We start from the raw sequence: 20732 nt of genomic DNA, 5'->3' as shown, positions 1-20732 counted from the left end.
AAGAACAAATTGGACCTGATTATATAATTATGATAGGGAATGCTCTTTTGAATAGTGAATATTCATTTTGTACAGAAATAGTAAAAAAAAAAAAAGGAAAAAAAAAGGCTTAGTTAGCTAATGTACACTTACAGGCCATTAACCTCAGTCAGGAGCAGACAGCCACATCAGTTTTGAAACCGAAGTGCTTCAATTTACTTGGGTACCCTGGATACAGAGATTGTTTTGGAAAATCTGAATGCCTAGGCCTTGTTCCTGGACAAGGCATGTTCGTATCTATAAAACCAAATCACCAGCACAGATTGGAGCCCCCTTAACGCACACAGCATCGCATCCTTCCTTGTGATGGTCATGTATTGAGTCGGGAACAGGAAGAAGAAGAGAGAGTATGTACTATATTAATGTATAATTTGCTATTTAAAAAAATTAGGCAAGCCAGGAAGCTGACACTTAAAATGAAGGCACAGATGTTTGGTCAAGTCATTAACTTAATAGGAAAAACAGATCAAAAGTACTCTTAAGATTAAAAAAAAAAAAAAAATAACAAAACCATACAGGGATGGGAGAAGTGGGGTAAGGGAAATTGGAAATTTAATTTTCTGTGCCTTTTATTGGAGGAGTTCTTAGATTATAGTTATTTTGAAACCAAACTTTTTCAATTTAAAAATAGAAGTGAAGAAATAGGAACAGATTGGAGTTTAGGAGGAAAAAAATTAGAGTGAGAAAGAAAAATACAACTGGAAGGCTCTGTCCAGGGAGTGCTGTGTTCAGCCTCTTCTCAGATTGCCTCTGGGCTGTGGTGACAGCCGGAGCAGTGAGGGCTTGAACTGACCTCAGAACAGCGATTTTAAAAAATTTGATGAAAACAGTCTGAGGGAAGCCATGGACAAACATTTGAGGATGCCCAGCACATGTTTGCATTTACATTCATTGGCAGTTGATTTGGGGAAGTTCATGAACCTTACGAAGCCCTGAATTCTTAATCACAGAGTAGATCGGAATCACTCCTGGAGTGTTCAGAATTCAGACACCTCAGCTCCTGTGAGGAACCTTCCCTCCCTCAGGGAGGCCACATCTCAGTTATGATTGGGATGGTTTATTCTTAAAGTTGGGGTAGACACTTCAACACTGGTGTTCCCCTTCAACTAAGAGCTGCCCCAGTGTCAGGCTTGGCTCTTTTCTCCTGGAATCCCCTCGCTGTTAGCTGAGCTGAGCCCTCAGGAGGTGAAACCGAGTCCTGGCAGCAGGCTGTCCCCTGGCCTGGCCTGGGGCGGAGATGCAGTGCTGAGATGAGCAGTTCTATTCGTGGCCAGTTCCACTCTCCTTGGTCTCCTTAAGCTACACCTTGAAGAAGGGCTGTGTTTTGTTTTCAGAATAGTAGCCAATGGTTTCTCCCTGTTACCGATTTTTATGTTTTTTTCATTTGTAAATACCTTCTTGTTCTATGCTATGGAGATGTTCAATGCTTAGAAAACCTCCACAACCTTTAAAGATGGAAAATTTTATAGCTTCTTGAGAAAATAAACATAAAGGAAGTTATAGGTTATCTCTTCCAGTCTTCTACTTTGTCCACAGCCCTGCTTTATATTTCTATTTCTCCAGCTATGTACCAACATTAGTCTAGCATTTAAGTTGATTAATGACACTGTACTGTCTCTGTGCAGCTGTGGAATCTCTACAATCATGGAATTAGCAAGTTGAGTAGAAGCCTATCCGAAGTCACTGACTCGCAGTAATTTCTCAGTTACTTAGGGATGGTTAAAACAGTGAATCACGAAGAGTATACACACAGTCTATTTTAACTTAACACATAGCAGGTACATTTGTTTGCCAGTCTTTTGTTGTCACTATGGCCCTTGGCTGGAGTTCCGTTCTTTCTTGCAAAAATCCAGCCAAACTGCATCACCCACCATTTTCAGTTTGGGTTTCTTCTAAGTGGAGCAAGAACTGGACACTTGTGAAGTAATCCTAGTGCAGAACACCTCTAGAGTTAAGCAATTTTGTTTTTCTCTTTTACAGGTACTTCATGGATACCTAACACAACAGTATTTAAAAATAGCACCTAGCTTTTAATTGACTTCGTTTTTATAGGAAAGAGAACCTGTTTGCTTTCTGTGCACAGATTTCTTCGGTTTATTTAAATTTTCATCAAATTATATAATTTCATAACTTGTACAACTGATATAAACTGGTTTGGGAACAAACTAAATGACTCCTGGTGGAAATATAACTAGTCTGGTAGCAGCAGAAGTCTACAGGTAGAGAAAATGCTGTGGGTCAGTTAATTGGACAAATGGGTTTTGTAGAGACAGGTTAAGAGTGCTTCTACTGCAGTGCATATTGAAGAAAATAAAAATTGTGCACCATGTTTTAAAGTATGGCAGAATTACTTAATTTTATTTGTAAAGTAAATTCCTACAAGGAGGAATGCATTGAATTTTCTTTAAGAGACACTGCACAGTGCTGTGCAGGTTGAATGATTAGAATTGGATCAGAGCAGTTATGATCAGATGGTCAATGTTTGCAAGGCTTTAAGGGATCAACCTTCCATGGAAAACATAGTTTTCACTTTTACCTGGACAATTAGTTTTTCTGCATTTAACAAATAAAATTTATATTAACATTTATAGTTTCAAGGTAGCATGCCAACAGTCTTTGGAATTATGAAAACAAAATTTCATTTTGCAGAAAAGCTCTGTGCTCTTCACAAATAGATTTGGATAAAACTAACTTTACAATTTCAAGGTATAGAATGTGTACAGATTTAGTTTAAATTTTATAACTGCTATGTAAATATTAACTTTTTAATCTATCAAAACAAATGTTAATTTTTAATGAAATGTTCGAAATTCTCAACAATGCTTCTCTCAGGGTTCCTGCTAAATTACTTGCCACCTCTGGTTTTATTTTATTATTTTAATTTGAACAAAGCTGGATCAAAGACATTTAGGGTTTATAATAATTTATTTCCACCTAAATAAATAAAGAGTATTTATATTTAGCCAGATTAAAGTATTACTAAAAAGCCCAGCTAGTGAATTTTCATACTTTCTTTCAGAATAATGAAAAAAATTGTCCTCAGTCCCAAGAATTATATCATGTTCTTTCCTCCCTGGCATTTAAATAAATATAAAAATGTCTCTTGGAGTCATTTCTGTGGGGGACTTTAAAACAAGTAAAACACATGGTGTCCTCACAAGGCTTATAGTCTGGTGAGAGGAACAAGATTGACACACTTGAAACAGATTTTACCGAACATTTGCTTAAGAATAAAATGAGAAGCGCAAGCAATAATTGTGAAGCACCTGCTTTGTTTGCATTGTTTATTTTGCCCAGTAGAGGCTTGAGTGATTAGGCTCTTTGGGGGAAGTATGTGGGACTAGAATGGCACTCGGAAGAAAAAGTGGAATTGGAACTGACTAGTGAATAAGGGAGAGAATTCTGGATGGGAGGAAAAATGGCTGGCACAGTATGTTAGGGGCAGGGTGCACTTGGGAAGTGGACCAGAGAGTAGGGTTTGCTTTGTAATCAGAGTGTCCTATGGTCTTTATCTGAGCACTTCCTCACTCCTGAGTCTGAGTCTTATCTTGGCAGTGAATTATCTTTGGTTACAGCTCTTTTCTTTCCCTGACTGAGCATCTCCATAAAACCAATGGTTTTTTCTATCCTACCATTCAGTCTCTGATGGTGTGGCATTGGGAAGGTTCTGTGAGGATGCGTTCATAATAATGATAACTATCTTTTACCCAGTGCCTTTGAGGTACCAGCATCAGTCAGGATAGGCTGGGTTATGCTGTAGTAACAAACATCCTCAAAATTTCTGTGGATTAAAATAATATACTTTTATTTCTTGCTAATGCTACATCCAGTGGGGGAAGATCTCAGCTTCTTGCCGTCATTCAGGGACACAGGCTGACCCTGGGTCAACTGAGATATACCATTGACATTTATCAGAAAGGCCTGAATCCTGTCCCCTGACACATCCTAATCCTCCTTTTTAATTCATTGAAATTTCATCACCCATGACATTTTCAGAGCTACTGGTTAACGTTTTAGTGTGTTCTCTAGCTTATAGATAAAGTTCATAAATGTGCCACCTATTCCATGGATGACTGTATGTATCAGTGCAAGGCAGCCATTGTAGTTTTTACCTGAGAGTCCCTTCTGAAGTTATTATTGGGCATGTAATGTCTATATTAAAAGGAGAACTAGATATGGGGAAGAAGAACTGAGGCCTGCGATGGAGGCTTCAAGGTGTAACAGAGCAAGTATGGGACTAGCAGCCTAGAGGTCTGGGTCTGAGTCACATCCCTGCCTCCTCCTACCTGTTTGACTTCGATATGTCACTTCACCTCTCTGAGCTTCATTTTCTTCAATTCTAGTATAAAGGAGCTAGTATAGATTATCCTTAAGGTGTCTTTGAATATAGTGATTTTCTACAGGTACAAAACAAGTAAAATTTAAAGCTAGAAGTAGTTTGTCTTCTGGGTACTATCACTGTTTGCTTTTTAAGTTCTTCCATGTGGGAGGAAGTAAGTTTGTTTTTCTTTAATGCAAGGAATGTTAGCCCTCCTTTCTCATGTAACTAAGAAATATGGTCAGACATTTTCACCAGCTTGGATCTGCTATGTTTAGTTGTACAGTTTGTCCCCTTTACTCCTGCTATTTCCCATCTAAAATGGGCAAAGGGGACTGGGCCAGGGTCAGCTGCTACTTTGGCAACTTCACTTCTAACCTTGGAGATTCTCACTCTCAATCACCAAAGAACTTTGAGTCCAGAGTTACACAGCGGCAAAGCCAATAATAACCGACCTCCAAAAAGGTCTGCTTCTTTCAGCAATTCTCCACGTTCCTGAAAAGGGCCACTTAGTGATAAAGAGGGAAGATCTTTCCTTCCATTTAGGTTGGAGGCTTAAGTGCTTTTGGTTCCAGAATTGTCTGGCCAGCTCTCTCCACCTTGTTTTATACTGCTAGCAGCTTCCCGCAGAAGAAAAAGAAACATTTATTAGTCTGCTTCTACTTGTCAGGCACTATAACTCAGTGCATTCAGACAAAAAATGTTCTATAAATACAGAATCATGTGAGGAATGCCCTGGAACCAGAATCTTATCTCTGTCAGTGGGATTCACTCTGGCTACCAAATACTCTATCATAAGGGCCAGAGAGTGGCAATGTGGACGGTATGAAACATGGAAAGTATTAAAATGATAAAAAGTTAACAATCAAGGAATAGATATTTAAAACTGAAAAATACCTGCATACATACATACATACATACATAATTATATGCAACCATTTTTAGACCTGAAATACTTTCCGTGTAGAATTGCTCAGCAACACTGAGCTTTACCGTTGACAAGCTTTCTGGTGGACATTGCACCATAGAAGCTCGTTGGAGGCTCCAAGGCTGAGATGCCCATTCAGGGCAGCTGCATGGATGTGACCAGCAGCCTCAGGATCAGTGAGGGAACCCTTGGGGAGACTTGTGGTTTGGGGATTGATGTGAGCTGAGAGCCACCAAAGAGATCCTGGGTATGTGCACTTTATGGACAACCTGAGGCCCAGGTGAACTTGTAGGGAGGACAGGGATTGCTGTGTAGGTACTGGGAGAGCAACCCCTCTTCCCTCTCATGCCTCCCCCCCGCCCCGTTCCCTTCTCCATTCCTTTCCCTCCCTCCTGGTGGTTTTTCTGTTCTCCCCACCCTCTGCTAACTGCATTTCTCCTTTGGCTTTGGCAGCTATTAGGATCCAAGGGCCCTTGAATAGGTTTATAGGGGTACTGCAGGCCTTCCATCCCGAGAGGCTAGTGTTTCGGGAGTTGGTAAATGTTCAGGGGCTGTTAACCGGCTGGAGTTTTCTGACTGAAGTAAGTGCATGAACTCAGCAGATTGATGTTGATTCAGATGACATTAAGCTTCTAGGATTCTGAGTCCCAGAAAATCTGCGTACCTTATATGTTTTGCATAGGGTGTGTATATATGTAGAAGTGTGTGTGTGTGTGTATGTGAGAGAGAGAGACAGAGACGGAGAACACTTCACAATGTAGTCAGTGCCTTTTCTCATTCCTACTTGCTTTCTTAGGCACGCATTCTTATATAACTTTACTATCATAAGACGAATGAAACTCCTCCCTCCTTTCCTGGGTGATGTTACCCAGTGAGACCCATGATTTGACATTTGAGCACCTGCTGTGTGTGCAGATGCTGTGTAGTTTCCTCATCATGGAAACAAGTGCAAACCTCTGCATTTCTCTGGATCTACTCCAGGAATTGGGCTTTTCTTTTGACAGTTTATGATAAAACCTACAATGCATTATGTTATCTTCTCTTAGACTATTTTGACACATACAGAAAACACAGTGAATTTAAAGATGTCACTTTCAGAAGAGGGCCCAACTCAAATTTGTCTGGTGTCTCTTTCTGACTTACTGGGATGACTTAGAGAATAAACCTAGAGCTGAGTGTTTATTCCTCCCTGCCCTTCGTTTCTCTCTTTTTCGTTTATTCCTTCCTGAAAGTTCTCAGAACCTGCTTGAATTATAGTGCATTTTTTTCTTAGCAGAGTTGATTTTATTTCTGGTCCCCTGCCTTTCAGTCTACGCTCTGTAATGATGAAGAGATGGCAGGTTGATGGGGAAAGGATGCAGATGCTGCTCTGGATTTGGGTTTCAGCATGGGCACTGTCTGCTGCCAGAGACATTTACCAGATGGGCTTGCGGAGGCAGGACCAGGCCTTAACAGGCAAGGAACCTTAGGGTAAGAGGTCCCCTATGGCACGAGCTGGCTCTGCCCTTTCCTCCTCAGCCATTTTGACTCTGGCCCACTAGCGGGTATGTCACAAGATTAACGGAGACTCAGCTTTGTTTGTTTGTTGTGTTATTGTCTTGAGTTTTTAGCAGTTTGATGATGAGATTTATATGCATGAATTTATTTTAATTTTTCTATTTGGGTTTGCTAAGAGTCTTAAATCTTTAGATATATGCCTATTGTCAAATTTGGGGATCTTTCAGCCATTATATGTTTAAATATTTTTTTCTACACTGAATTTTTTCTCTTTCTCCTCTGGGATTCCAATGACTGCATGTTAGAGCCCCTGAGACTCTTAATTTTTTTTCAAATAGTTTTTTTCTCTCTGTTGTTCAGATTGGATACTTTCTATTGATCCGTCTTCAAGTTCACTGACTCTTTCTTGTGTCATATCTATTCTGTTATTGAGTCCACCCACTGAGACTTTATTTTGGTTATTATATTTTTCAGTTCTAAAAGTTTCATTTGGCTTTTTATACCTATCTTTCTGTTGGTTTAAAGAATGTATGCCTTTACTTCTTGGAGTATTTTTCAAATTTGTTGCTTTTAAGTTTTTTCAAATAATTCCAACATCTGTGTCATGCCTGTATTGGTATCTGTTGATTGTCTTTTCCCCACACTAATTGGGATTTTTCCTGAGTCTTCATGCTGAGTAGTCTTAGATTATATCCTGGACATTTTGAATATTATATTACAAGACTCCAAGTTGTTTTAAATACTATAGATAAAGTTGATATATGTGTTTAACAGGCAAATGGACTTGGTTGGGGTCAGTTCTCAAGTTCCAGTCAACTTCTGTGGATTGCAATTTCAGTATTGGTTCTGTTTGTAAAGACTTTGCAGTGTTTTGCAGCTCCATCCCACATTCATGCCACGCAGTGACTGGGCTGGCACCTGGGTAAAGCGGTCTCTGTCTGTTAGCTCGGTTCTCAAAGCCTTTGAAATACTCATGAGGATCATATTAATGAGCCCAGGACCTCATAAACCACTTTGTGAGGTTGCTTTCCTTCTCCGTAATTTTCCCAGTATTACCCAGTTCCCTGAATTTTCTGAACCTTTGGCCAGAAAGGTTGGGCCTTCATTTCCCTGGGCTTTGCCACACACTTCCCATGCCTGTGCCCAAGCCCAAGGCAAAGCTTTGGGAGAAAATAGACAGAAAATACTCATGGGGGTTCACCCTCCCCTCTTGGGCTTCAGATTGGAGAGGAAACTTCCCTTTCCTCAGAGTTTTAGGTGCCTGTGGCTGCTGCTGTGACTTCTGTTACCACAATGAGATTGCCTAGGAGTTGGTATAAAATCATGAAGAAAAAGAAAAAGAAAGGAGAGGGGGTCATGAGGGTTACTTCCCCTACCTTCTCAGCATTAGGAGACCCCTTCCCTCCTTGAGCCTGAACAAGAAGGTTTCTGCTGGAGCTCTCAGTCTGTGCCAATGCCCATGCCCAGTGTGAAAGTCTTATGTGGAGGAAGGAGGCAGGACACCAGGAGAAAAAGACAGTGATGACCTCACTGCCAGTTCAGTGGTATTTTGCATCTAGTATTTTCCTCCAATCTGCCTGCTAGTATTTGCTTTTAAGATTCCTCAAATAATTGCTCTGTGCATTCTGCCCAGGTTTTATGGCTGCATTCAGCGGGAGACACAGGGTGAGGGGTGCTTACCCATCGTTCCCAGAACTGAAACTGAGATCCTTTTTTTCTTAAATGAGATTTGTGCGTGGGCTATCTGCATTTTAAACAAAATGTGTAACTGACCCCTTTTTTTTTTTTTCTGAAAAAGGGTTAACTGTGAGGAAACAGCTAATTACATGAGTATGCCTAGGGGAAGGAATGTGAACTGCCACCCCAGAGACTCTCAGAGTCCCTGGTCCCACTTCAAAAAACACCTAAAAACCATGATGCTCTAAGGTAGAGCATTCCAGAAAGGTAGTGGCTGATGCACACGAGCTCTCAGCCGTGGCTGGGTTCATGTTCTGTCCAGGCACCATTTTGTGTCTCCTCTTCCCCTAACAACTGGCACAAATCCCCTTCATTTTTTAAAAAAGAAATAAACAATTTTCTTCAATCATTGTTTCCTATCCACTAACAGATGCTTTTTATTAGCACAAAATTGCAAAATAAATATATTTTGCTTGTTTTGGGTTTGTTTCTCCCAGAAGCTTAGGCGTCCCCAATACCAACACATCAACACAAGCTCAGTGTATTGTTTAGTTTGAGTAAAGAACTCACTACTTTGTTCTTTCCCAGGGGCACAACCATAACACAGAGGATCAATCATTAGTCATCCTTCCCAACAGAAATTGCTGGTTCTCAAACTTTTCAGGTGCTTACTAGCTATAGGAATGGGTATTTAGGAGTATGGAAACTTTATAAAAATATCACAAACACCCTACTAATTATCCATCACAATAAAGAAACTGATCATTTAAATCCTTCATCATACGGTTTCATCCTTGAAGAACTGTGGGATTGAAAACACAGAGGAATGGACCATTAGAAGCCTTCTTTGGCTTATTTTATATTTTTTGGTTTATTATACAAAAAAAGAGAAAAAAGTGCTTTTACAAAACTTGCTTGTATAACCGATGGTCATACTGTTCTTAATTTGACAGTTTCTGCATGGGCTATGTGAGGTCATTCAAGGGTGTGGGGGAAACTGCCTGTGAAGAAGGAATCTGTTATTCCAGATTTCAAGACAAAACAGTCTTTTGCTGAAGGCAGTATCGATGGTTCTCTTTTCTAGGTCATGGGTGGGTCTGCCGTTTTCTATGATTTTTGAATGTAACCAGTTTTGTTTGGGGTTTATGGTCTTGAATTAATATATTTCTTTTACGTGCATAAATGTAGACTGGTAGGCAAAGAGTATTTTAAAATATTGCTTTATTTTTTGTATCTTTTAATAAATTCTTGGAATTCAGTTTCTTTGGTTTGAAAGAATCATTTTCTTTTTTCAAGAAACACATTTAATGCTGAAATCCTATTATAAAAATATCTGACAGCCTCATGGCTATGCTTTTTGAATTCTTTTTGAGCCAAGTCCATTAACTCTGTGCACTGGCTTGGACTGACTCAGTGATCACTTTTTACCCTTTGGGAAACAGAATCTCGGATGTCTGTAAAATAGCCTCAAACAACACGAGCTAGCTGTTTATAGAATCTCTTGCTGTTCTTAATTTTTGGAAATTTTTTCTATGTAATCAAAACATTTGCCCCTCATTAGAAGAGGCCAGCTCACTTTTCATTGCACATTTCTTTGAGAAAGTGCCAACTAAAGCCTTCACAAACAAAAGAGGAGTTGCTTCCTTTCCTCAGAAATCCAGGAGCCGGCCTTCCTTGAGATGCTGGTTTGTGCTGGGCAAGGGGCTCCTTTGTATGAGTAGTGTAGGGGGTAGGATCAGGGATTGAAAACTAGTCAAGGGCTCCCACTGCCATCTCCACAGAAGCTCAGGAGCATGGTGGCTTCTCTGTGGTAACTCATTGTGTATGCTACGTTTGACATTTGAACTCAAGCCTGCTGGGGACAGACATACCAGCCCTAAATGACAGTACCTTTAACCACTTTCTGCTTAAGCTGCTCCTTTACCATCTGAAGATGAAATAGGGGCTCAGACAGAACTACTAATCCATGTTCTTACCTCCCAGGAATGATGGGGTAGCACTGACTGGCCATTTGCTATTTGGAGCACATGGATAATAGTGTACTCTGGAGTTTAGAAAATTGTTTGGGTAAAACTGTTAACAGCAGAGTTAGAGTGTTAGACCTTGGTTCTTGAGTTAAGCTAAGAAATAATTCAAAGCCAAGAACTCTAACATAAGAAATTGATTTAGGGAGTCACAGAGGTAAAAGTGAGCCAGCGAGGCAGCGTGGACTCGGGAAACAAGTAATAGAGGCAAAAAAAAGGGCCCTTGGAGGTCAGAGAAAGAAAGCAAAGATAACGCGCCTGAGGGAAGAAGGGGAAAGATGGGGGCTGCTCCAGAGTGCTCCCCTGAGGAAAGAAAGAAGTGGGGGAAGGCATGGGAGTGCTTGAGAGAGAGAGAGCACTAGAGCATGAGAGAGCACACTGGGGTCCTTTGTCTTAAGGGTGTTTATCTGGTTTCCAAAGGTGGGGATTTTAGGGAAGGTCTCAGAGGAGGATTTCAATAGAATATTCATCAGGTTTCCACCTGTGTCTTTTCAGGGTCATGGTCTCTACTGATGGGCTGGTGCTAGAGGGGGGGTCATTAGTCATTACATCTGGTCTTAATATCAGCCATGGCATCATTTGTCTGGTTTTGCTGCTTTTTTGGGCCAGGAACTGAAACACAGCTGAAGTCTAGATTTATCTCTAGTTTGACCAAAACTCTGTCTCTGTGGTCAAGAGACCCAAGGCTTTGTTCCTAAGATTGTTTGATGTGGGTCAGAATCTCATTGTCCTGAGGGCTTAATGCTTAAGGAAGTGGTCATGCAAGAGCTTGTATGGGAGTCTTATGAGGCTATCCTCTGGCCGCCTTGTTCCTCCTCTAAGCGTGTGTCTCAACAGCATGACTAGAGATGTGAAAGGTCAGGGGGTCTAAACCACATGACCAGCAACATGCTAGGGGAGGAAAGTTTATCCTGTGGGTAAGGTCCTACTTATAATACTTGTTTTTATAGTTTTGCCCAGTGCTAGGCACCTGGGACTTTCTGCCCTGGTGACATTCTGTACCTGGCCTGTCGTTCCTGCTGTGCTCCTGCCTGTCTAGCTGCCTACTCTATCTAAATCATAAAGATAAATTATTTTACAAGAAAAGTATTTTTTTGCCTTGTTCTTTTAAACACTGGCCATTGGCGTTTTAAGGTGATCAGAGAATTCAGTTTGTGGGATTTTTTTGAAGGACAAATATTGATGTGTGCACTATAGAATTAAGACAAATGATAATTGAAAGAGATGATAAAAGCTAGTGGTTTCCTTGGGGAAATAATCACAAATTACTGTCAGACTGATTCCAATAAGAACATTACTTTATGTGAAATGTTTTTTAAACAGCTCAACCAAAGCAGTGGGCCAGGGCACTTCTGGGGGCATCTCTTGGCTGTGTGTTTCTATTATATTGCCACCTGAGATCTCTCAGCTTATATTATTCACTGTTCCAGCGGTAGTGTTGTGGCCAGCACTCAGTTGGAAATGAGAAATATCAGAGTGCAAGAAGGATACTGTTTATGGATCCTTGAGATAACATCACAGTTTCCATTTGGTTCACCATGGGATGCTGTGCAGGGGCACTGCCATTGGCCCCTCAAGGTCCACCCTGTACCCTGCTCCTCCTGCTTTGTACCCTGTAGACCAACCACAGGCTCCCTCCTCTCCGCCTTCCTGTTGGCTTTGACAGGGCGGGCATGTAATAGGACTGAATGTGATAAGATTGGCTGTGTTCCCCCATTAAGTGCCTTCTCCATCTTGTTTCCCTCTCTGGGTTTCAAAAACTGCCCCCCTCCTTTCTCCTTCAGGTTTGTGGTTTATAAGGGCTGTCTGGTGCTACCTGCCACAAATATTATTGCATTCTTCCTTCTTGGTTTCATTAAATCCTGCCTGTACCTTTGAAAAGAGTCTATTAAATTCTTCTCGAATTACCCAGTCAGAAGGAGCCCACTGTATACTGCAGGGACCCTGACGGGCATTTGCCCACGTCACCCAGATGACAAAGTTGGTTATAATTTAGATATGATAATCTGTCTCTTTTGCCTTATTTCAAGTAAACACTCTCTTCTAGGCCATTCTACCTCCAAATTATAATCAAGTAGAGCAGGGGTCAGCAAACTGCAGCCTTGCGGGCCAAATCCAGCCTGTTTCTGTCAATGGAGTTTGTCGGGGACAGTCATGACCACTTGTTTACTTACTGTCTAAGGCTGCTTTTGAGCTACAGCCGGAAGTGAGGAGCTACAACAGAAACTGTACGGCCTGCGAAGTCTAAAACATTTGTTATTTAACCCATTACAGGACATGTTTACTGATCCTTGGTTTAGAGAAAAACTGTAACGGATGACCTTTATAATTTTCATCAAGAGGCTCCGGGGCCAAGGGGCACTTGTGAGCGGTCCCACGACAGTGCCGTGGGAAGCTTTAAACCCCAGGCCCAGGCAGGTCCGCATGGGGCATTAAGCTGCTGTGCTGGCACCAGTGGCAACCTGGGAAGTCACTCTTTGTCATTTGATGCAAAAACAACATGACCAGGCAAAACTAAGAGGCATTTGTATTTAAAATGTGCTTATCATTCATGATTTCGTAATTAAATAGTGCCCTGCGAACACTAGCTCTCCCTAGGGTTGCAGCCCTTCCCTATCAAAGTTATTTTGTACACATTCATCTCCCCCACCAGACTGTGAGCACCTCCGGGGGCGTCCGGGTTTTATTCACATCTGTGTTGGCCAGTGCCTGGCACAGTGGCTGACGCGTCGTAAACATTGTTCAACCAAATGATAATCAGCATCGAATTCAGAGAAGGGAAAAAGAAACGTGGGTGGTGGTGGTGGTGGAATTTCCTGACCCATCCTCCGTATCCCAATAAAAACAAATTCACAAGAAGAAAAAAAAACTGGGGTGGGGGTAGAAGACAGTAACTAGAAAGATATATGAGCTAATGTTCTCAGGCGCTCTCTGATAGAGTCTCTGCCTGTTCAACCTTCACAGAACAAGAACAGCTATAAGAAAAGGCTGTTTTTCCAGAAAAGCTGCCCCTCAGGGCAAACAGAGTGCATAATTTGTGGGGCGCAGTGCAAAATGAGAATGCTGGCCCCTTGTTCAAAAATTAAGAATTTCTGAAGGGGCACAAACATTCAGATGATAACAATACCTAACTGAATAACAATGTATATACAGGAAGTGTCCCTTTGCTTGTCCCCAGAACCCTCCCTTGTCCCCTTCCTCACCATAAAAGGGAGTTTAGGGGACCATCCCAAGCACTCTGCAGGAACCCCTGCGCTAAGACACTCAGAAGTCTTTCCTGACACTAGACGTGTACCCTGCCAGCAGCTGAGCTTCTCAGGCCCCCCAGCCCTTTCCACCGCTGTACTCACCCCTTGGAATTACAGTGAGCCTCCAGGAAGTTTCCAGGTGGTAAGAACCATAGGTGGGGGAACTTTGAACTCTAGCAAGGACTTCATGACTATTGCTTCCTGTTGACTGGAGGGGTCCCTATTTTTGTTTCTTCCAGACCATTGCCTCCTCCAACCCTTCATCCACCTCACCACTCTTACTACAAAAGGAGTCTTAGGGTTGATTTCTAGCCAGTCTGCTCAGGGGAGCTCCATATGTCCTCTGCTGAGAGGTGGGGGCTGCCTCACAGTGCTAGAAGGCCACCCTTGCCAGATCCAGCTGGTGACAGCTCTGGGCACCTCACCCACATGCGCGAAGTCCCAAAGGCCAGGAAATCTGGAACACTGGGTGGCGCCACCGTGCCTCCTTGCCACCTCGTCTGTCTCCCTGAGCTGGGGAAGGTGCCAAGTGTCCCAAGATTTCAGGCATTATGGTGCTGAGGCAACAAAACTCGCCTGTAGAGTAGGCACATATCTCTGATGCACTAGGCTTTAGGGAGTGTTTCTTCTGAATGGGAGCTGCAGCTGAGAGAGCTGAATGGGGTCAAGTGGCGTTTGCCTTTGATCAGAAGAGTCAGATATCCCCAGGGACGTCTTTGCAATCTTCTGCTTAGCCTGGTAGCTGGGCTTTCTCAGGCCTCATTTGTCTCCCTGTGACTGATGTGGTCTTAATGACAGCAGCTCTGAACCAGCTCCCTGCGCCCTGTGTGCAGATGGGCTTGTTTTGCAGGCAGCTGGAGCAGCCTTGTCGCCTGTCTCGTACTCTAGGTCTTTCCAGCCCCACCCTCAAACTCCTCACCCCTTAAACACCAACTATGTTTTCTCTCTCACAGGGTTCTCGGTGGCACATAGACCTGCAGCCTTGGGCAGGCCCTGCTCAGTCCCTGGATGAAGAGGCCTTGAGGTTCCTGAGATATATCAGCACCACCCAGGTTGTGTTTCATGTGCAAGGGGGTTTGGAGATGATGCAATAGATACTGATTGCCCCTTTTAAAGAAGGATTTGTCAGTGAGGAGGTGGGGTTTTCAGCGACTCCTGATGGAGATGTGAGAGGGGCAGGTTTCCCAGGCACTGCTGCTTCATTCATTTACTCATTCAGAAGCAGAGAAGTGCCTTCCATTCTCTGCAGCATCCTTTCCCTTCCAGGAGCATCACCATCCTGAAATGTTTTAATGATTCATCCCGACGTGTTTTAAGGATCCACTTTAGAAAATTGCTTTGGAAAACTGCTTGAAGAGACAGATTCGTGCCTGTGAGTAGGCAGTCGAGTGTGTCACAAGACAAAACCCTCATCTGGAGGTTCAAGCTTCGTTTTGTGACTAGAGGAATCCGCATCTTTGCTTTCCTGCCACAGACACTTGGCAGGGACGTGCCAGGGCAGAGAGCAGAGGAGACCCTGCAGGCAGTCTGAAGAGGAGCTTATGGATCCAGAGGCTTTCTGTCCTTTAGGGCAGTTTGAATCATTACCGAGCACCGGCCTGTGTTTGTGAATTTAACGCGTTGTGGCAGCTCCCACCCAGCTCAGCAGGCTGAGTCGGTGCCCTGAGCAGGCAGAGAGATCGTCCATTAAGGAGAGTCTATGATTCTTGACACATTAATCAGGAGGTTCCATTCTCAAGTCTCCTGATCCAGGGGAGAGAGACAGAAGAGGAAATCAAGGCCTGAGGGAAACTGCCCTGAATAGAGAGGTGCTAGTAAATTAGCAACTCAGACTGTCTGTGAGGCATAGGCCCACTCAGGAAACCTCACTGGGAGCTGGTGTGGCACTGGGGACCCCTGTTTCTTGATATCTCTTCAGCCCACTGGCTCTGGGCATTTCACTCCTCCCAAATCTCACTGGCAGCAAAGCCCATTTTTCATCCATGTTAGAGAATATATTTCTAGATCTGTAGAAGGCTAATTTAGGGGTAGAAGAAAGTCCCATTTCTCATACGATGCAGTCAATCAGGGATATTACTATTTGTCACCTCAACATGGAAGTAAAAGCTTGTTGAATTAATCATGAGTAAAGGGGTGATAAATTGGTCCCTGTGCTTTACATAATTTTTATCTTATTTTGCTGCTACAGAATAACTTGGTGGACTCACACAGACTTAATTAAAATACTGAAATTGTAATTTTATGATTTGGTTTTATGTGAAGGGTAAGAAGCTGGGCCTCTTAACTGTGACTTTAAGAAGCCCTTAAAGGCCCCGGAGAAAAAGGAGAGATGTTAAATTTATGAGTTGAATTTGAGAATGATGGGCTCCACCCCCCAAAATAAATTGACCAAGTGAAAGCCTCTACATTCCATTTTCTATGTACTGCAGGTTAATGTTCTGTAACTTCTAAAAGACACATTTACTTAGAAGAAGCTCTTGAGGCATGAAAAGGTCATTTCAAGCCTCTCTTGGATCTTTCCCATGACTTATGGGCTGAGAGGAGAAACATTAAAAAAAAAAAACCCACAAAAAAAGGCACACTACTGTGTGCTCTGATGTTGTGACCCTGGCAATTTATTTTGCTTCTCTGCCTGTCACTGTTCTGATCTCGAAAAGGAAGAGTACTAACTTATTTCTGAGGTCCCTCTCAGTCCCGTGACCTTGTACTGTGCTGAGAGTAGTGTAAGGATTGTTATTTTTTGAGCACCTACCATGTAACAGGAGCTGTGCTAGGCACTGGGGATATAATAGAAGCCTCAAGAGGCTAACAAACTAGTTGGAAAGGCAGAGAAGCGGCTATACAATGATTATTCAGCTTGGTGAGTACAATAATAGATGTTGGGTTGATGAAGGTCATTAGGAGGATTTCTGTCCTCCAGAAAGAATGAGATAAAGTTCCAGACCTCACAGCAGTTTTGTGATCAGGGATCATTCATTTTACCCAGCTTAAGTGCTGTGCTTTTATGTACTTCCGGGTCACTCGGAGGCCAGCAAGTGGGAGCTCATCAGAGATGACACTCACTTGTTCTTAAATAGAATCTTTTGCTTCCCAGTGTTCTCTCCCCCTTTCTATGTAATGCAGAGCTTTTTGGCTGCTCTTGGGGCTTATGCTTCATTTGGAACTCATTTGAAGATGAAAATTTATAAAACTGGCAGAATATTAGAGTCACTATTACCTAAAATGTTCAGTTAGCAGAGTGAGTCATATGGGCAAGGAAAAGAAATTAAACCTCTCAAGGTACTAAAGCAAATTCCACCCCCGTCCTCTTCTGCTGCTTTTTAAAATCAAATAAAAATTAGTTCCCTCAAATCTGTGTTCCAACTTGTACAGCAAGGCCCAGCACTTGATATGTTCATCATTAATTTATTCTTTCCTCAGCTCAGGAGACATTTGTTGAGCTCCTGCTTCGTGGCTGGCACTGTGCGGGACACAGGCTGGGATACCAAACCTGAATTAAATACCCACTCACACTGGTAAACAGCCAGGGTACAGGGAAGGTGTGTGCTCTCCGGCAGGGTAGATGGGTGGGTCGGGAAGCTCCCTCAGGCCTAGGGAGCTCAGGAGTGGAAGCCCAGAACATGGGACAGGGTGGCACTGGGCTGCGGTGGACATGGCGCTCCCGGGCTTGATTGGGGCCCTGCATTTTGAACGAAACACCAGAGGATGTGGTGTTTGGGTAAGGTGTGCAGAACATCATGCTCCAGTTAATTGGGTATTGTTTTCTAATGTGAAAGATCATGGTTACATCTCTGAGTGTTGAAGCCGATGATACGCTGCTGCTAACTAACAGTTAAATCATAAACACAGTGCTCTCTGCTAAGGGAAGGCTCCAGATCTAGCTTTTTATGGCAACCCCCAAACCATATGCCTCCGGGAAGCATGCCTTGCAGTACACAATTCATCTAAGCAACAGTTGCTGTTTAAAAAATAAAATACATTTTAAACTCTATCTATCATCTATCATCTATATCTATCTGTCTATCATCTATCTATCTGTCTATCATCTATCTATCATCTATCTATCTATCTATCTATCATCTATCTATCTATCTATCTATCTATCTATCTATCTATCTATCTATCTATCTATCATCTATCTGTCTATATCTGTCATCTATCTACCTATCTATCTATTATCTATCTATCTATCATCTATCTATCTATCATCATCTATCATCTATCTATCTATCATCTATCATTTATTTAATCATCTACCCGCCTACCGATTTTTGAGAATAACATTAGAACCTAGGTTCTGAAGAGGAAGACTTTAGAACTTCATAACAATAGTATTTATTATGTTTACTATTACACACACACATGCATGCACACACACACAGATTGGGATAAAAGCAACAAAAAGAGAACTCTTTCCTTGATATTTTTAGCTTTCAAAATAATGGTATTACATGAACATATAGTTGATCAGTGAAGTGATTCTTGCCAAAGTCCCCAAGTTTTAAGGGCTCCCTTTGTCAGGTTCTACTTATGGATTGGCAGAAAAGCTATTTAAGCTTTTGCAATACAACATAAAATAAAAATAAATTAGATTACTTTTAGTTAAACAACTAAAAAGCATTTTAGGAAACATCCTTCTACCCTCACCCTGAGTCTATTTTCCTTTGTCTAGACCTAATTTGCTTTTATTTAATTTTATTTTAATTTTATTTTATTTTATTAAATTTGTCTTTATTGTTGAAAGTATTACAGATGTCCCCCTTTCTCCATCCTTGACCCCTTCTACCCCACCCCCACCCCCACCCCAAACCTTCGCCTCACTGTTGTTTGTGTCCACCGGTTATGCACACATGCATATAAGTTCTTTGATTAATCTCTTCCCATCTACCTCCACCTTCCCTCTGAGATCCTTCAGTCTGTTCCATGCTTCTATATCACTGGATCTATTTTGTTCCTCAGTCTATTTTGTTTATTAGATTCCACATATGGGTGAGATCATGTAAAACTGAATCAGGAAGAATCAGAAAACCTGAATAGGTCCATAACAACTGATGAAATCAAAGCAGTAATAAAAGTACTCCCAGCAAACAAAAGCCCTGTAGACCTAATTTGCTTTTATATGGCCAAAATTACAAGGTGAATTAGGAGAGAGGGAGAGGGAGAGAGAGAGAGAGAGTAATTACTGGAGTTAAAGCTTAGCTAGGAGTTACTGCCCTCACTTATTTGCTTGTAAGAGGGTTTATGATTTAGCCCATAAATCTTAACAAGGAAGTTTGAAAAATCAATATTTAATTAATATTTAGGAACTGAATTTTACTGAGTACTCTTAGTTGTTTCAAAAACTAATGTCTGTCAATGAGATGGCTAGTAAATGGTTAAAATGGAAAAACTGTGTTTTATTTTTGAACTAGGAGAGGAAAGGGGAATATTAGCAGAGAGACTGAATGGAAAAGAATGCGTTTCCAATAGGGATATATCTGTGCAAGATGAAGTCTGTGGAAGAAGAGAAAATGCTTAAAGTATCACTTTTAATAGAATAAAACTATACTCCTAGTGTTAGCAAAGGAGGAGCAGCTAAACCCCAAAGCCCTGAATCTTGACCCTTAATAGTTACTGACTCTTAGAGGCCTCTGTCTAATTGTCTGGCTTTGTTAGGGGTAGGGTTGGAGGGGCTGCTGTTTTCAGATCAAAGCTCAGGCCTAAGAGTAGCCTCTTCCCTTAATTTGCTAAAGGACAGGGGAGGCTGGCTAAACATTTCAGTGGGGCTTTACAAAGAGCTTCCAGTAGACTCTCAGGACCACTGGCATAAGAATCACCTGGGTGAGCTTGGTAAGATACATGAATCAGCCTCAAAGATTCATCTTACTCATCTGGAGTGGCACCCAGGAATCTGCATTTTTAAGTACCTCCCATGTCCGTCATAATGTAGGCAGGCCATGCCATGAGACGCACCATGGGAGAGTCCAGAGTTAGTTTTTAATGGTGTTAGGAGGGAATTATGAATAAGAACCTATGAGTGTCCCTATTTTGATCTGTCATTATGGCAGTTCATAGGGAGAAGTATACACAAAGAACAATAGCAGATGGGCATCATCACCACACTTTAATAAAAATACCCCAGAGAGCTGCCCCATACCAGATGGCTCAGCTCTGAGGACCAGGCATGCCTGGAGGCCCACAGAACTGCCCTGGCCTAACTAACTGCTGCAGGAGGCAGGGTATGACCAGTGCCGTGGAGGTGCTATTGTCTAAGGCACAGTAACTCGACAACTAGTAACAACAAGCCCAATGAACACACAGCTCCGACTAATTAGATTAGCAACTTCTCCATTGGATGGGTGGGTGGAGACTAGGCGGTGGACAGAGGCATAATTTCCATTTATCTGTGGGAGAATGATAGGAATAAATTATACAAATTAATATGTTGACACATCCAGTTAATAAATGTATTCTGTACTAGTTGCTTGGGGAAAGATTCAGTTCCATTTATTATTTTTTTCCCTTTAAACAGTGGTTGTAGACAGAGATACCGGGTTGAGGGAAAAGAATATACATACATAGGGTTTCAGTTTTTAAGCTTCCTTCTAAAATGTCCAAATCCTAGTAGAAGACTCTGCCATAGTCACTGATAAATAGTTTAGGGTGACTTTACCAGGCCAGCCCTAGATTACAAGAGTAAGGGAGATGCTGTATTAGGTGCCATGTAATAAACTCTTTTCAGATTAAAATTTTGCAAAATCAGTTAAATAAAGGGATTGGCAAGCCTAGAATACCTAGAATACCTTCTTAAGAAGAAAATTGTTTGCTGTTATGTTTTCTGATGAATTAAAGCAGTGAACCTCAAAACACCTTTTGCATCCGGAGTCATCTGTTGTGGCAGCGAGAGCTGCTGCAGGATTTGTGGAGCATCCTGATGACTAGGAGAGTTTTGAGGGATTAGGGGGAAGTACTCTTGCTCAGCAAGGTAAATACCTTGGCCACAGATTTGGTTTCTTTGGCTC

The 20732-nt window shown here is 42.0% G+C and overlaps 1 protein-coding gene across 2 annotated transcripts in view; it reads left to right on the top strand.

Annotated features, from left to right (window-relative positions):
* Positions 1–20732, top strand: part of METTL24 (methyltransferase like 24) — a 74161-nt gene that overhangs the window by 14620 nt on the left and 38809 nt on the right. The window contains exons 2-3 of one of the 2 annotated variants that reach the window (XM_087817162.1): positions 14685–14788; positions 15457–15469. In XM_087817162.1, the coding sequence (XP_087673288.1) occupies positions 14685–14788; positions 15457–15469 (117 nt within the window). The remainder of the gene's footprint in view (positions 1–14684; positions 14789–15456; positions 15470–20732) is intronic. The other variant, XM_087817161.1, reaches the window with a different exon arrangement.

This window comes from Miniopterus natalensis, chromosome 5 (genome assembly GCF_054644295.1).
Source record: "Miniopterus natalensis isolate mMinNat1 chromosome 5, mMinNat1.hap1, whole genome shotgun sequence".
Classification (NCBI taxonomy): Eukaryota; Metazoa; Chordata; class Mammalia; order Chiroptera; family Miniopteridae; genus Miniopterus; species Miniopterus natalensis.
This window is presented reverse-complemented; position numbering and strand designations above follow the sequence as displayed.